Here is a 1,605-nt window from a genome sequence, read left to right as displayed (position 1 = left end):
AAGTATGGATAAAACTAAAGGGCTCATCAAGGAACATGAGGTACCTGCCACACTCCTTTTCTGCTCACCTACCTCTCTTTGTGAATACATTGTCTGTCCTTCTTGCTCCTTTTTAGGTGCATTGTTGCAGCATGTGTTTGTGGAACAGGGCCCTTGTGCTCGGTGTTATGTAAACAGGACAAAGAGACCACCCAAATTATTTCTTTACTTTTTTTGACTGCAGCTATTAGCCTCCTTGCAGACTGTTAGAATTACCTGCTTTTTACATGGATGGTATCTTTTTTCCATTTTTTTTAAAGACAGCCTTGAAGCATTAAAACTGATTTAGCTGTGCAAAGTATAAAAATAAGAAATGATTACGTGTTCTGTGACTCCCTTGATTTGTTACAGTTGTGTAGATGGTGTTAGGTGCCTTCAGGTGGGAGTATCTTCTCGCGGTGCAATAGCTGCACTTTGCCTCGGTGTTTGTGCTGTGTATAAATTAACCACAGAGTTAGACTAAGACGTTCGTGTTTCACTTGCCAGGGTGAGTCATGGTGAATCTTACATATTCCATAAGCAATGGGTTTTACACTTCCTTGGTTCTAGTATTTTCCTTCATCCTCATCTCTGAGATGCATTGATGTGGACGGTTTACCACTTTATGAGGGTAAGAAATTGCTCTCCTGATGAAATTCTGGTCTTCATTGAATTCAGTGGAGTTTTAGTCTTTGCTTCTCATGGGTTCATCTTCAGCAAATATTACATATGCAAGAGTAAAGAGAAATAAGCATTCTCAGGTGCATTCCTTCTGCTCGTATTTTGTTAGGTTTTTAGTATATCTTTATTTCACCCTAGAAAGTATAATTATTGAAGGGGAATGTTTTAAATACATTTTCCAATGCTATTTTTTCTGTAGTCAATGGGACATGTATTTCTGATGTCAATGTGAAGACGACGTGGGACCAAAAGTAGCTAAAATTGTCGTAACATAATGAATTTCAAAATCAAGCAAGTCAGTATAGTCTTGTGAATGCAGCTGGGGAACATGTTGCCAGAAATCCTAATTTCTTTCCTGGTTCTATCTGAAAAAGAATCGAGGGAAAATAAATGTTTCTCTCCTGGTTTGACATCTTATGCTTTAAATGCAAGAAGACAATGGAAATAGAAAAATGTATGAGAACAATTGCATATCCTTATGCTCCAACAGGAGTTAATTATGTTGCTTTTCTTTGTTTAGGCCTTTTTTTCACACGAAGGCAGTCTGAGGGAACTTAGCAAGTCATTAGAAGACCTTGAAGTATTGGGAAGACTATCAGAAGAAACTGTCCCAGGCATACGCACACTGACTGCAGACTGTGAACAAAAGCTAGAAAAACTTCAACAAATTGTGGCAGATACTTACGTGGCCCTGCTGTCTCATGCTGGAAAAGGACAGTCATCTAAGAAAGAGTGGGTGACTGAGTGCATGATGTGTTGTAGATTCATAGAAATCAGATATATGGATAAATTTTGTGATATTGTAAATGTACTACCAAGTACGTTACTATGTACATGTCATGGTTTAACCCCAGTTGGCAACTGAGCACCACACAGCAGCTCGCTCACCCTCCCCGCCCCCCGGTG

General features: G+C 39.3%; 1 protein-coding gene across 1 annotated transcript in view; it reads left to right on the top strand.

The window, feature by feature from the left end:
* Positions 1-1,605, top strand: part of SYNE2 (spectrin repeat containing, nuclear envelope 2) — a 203,754-nt gene that overhangs the window by 46,041 nt on the left and 156,108 nt on the right. The window contains exons 23-24 of the mRNA XM_009332747.1: positions 5-40; positions 1,220-1,431. Of these exons, the coding sequence (XP_009331022.1) occupies positions 5-40; positions 1,220-1,431 (248 nt within the window). The remainder of the gene's footprint in view (positions 1-4; positions 41-1,219; positions 1,432-1,605) is intronic.

Source organism: Pygoscelis adeliae, unplaced genomic scaffold, assembly GCF_000699105.1.
Source record: "Pygoscelis adeliae isolate BGI_AS28 unplaced genomic scaffold, ASM69910v1 Scaffold179, whole genome shotgun sequence".
NCBI classification, from domain to species: Eukaryota; Metazoa; Chordata; class Aves; order Sphenisciformes; family Spheniscidae; genus Pygoscelis; species Pygoscelis adeliae.
Note: the sequence above shows the minus strand (reverse complement) of the source record. Positions and strands in the feature narration are given on the sequence as shown.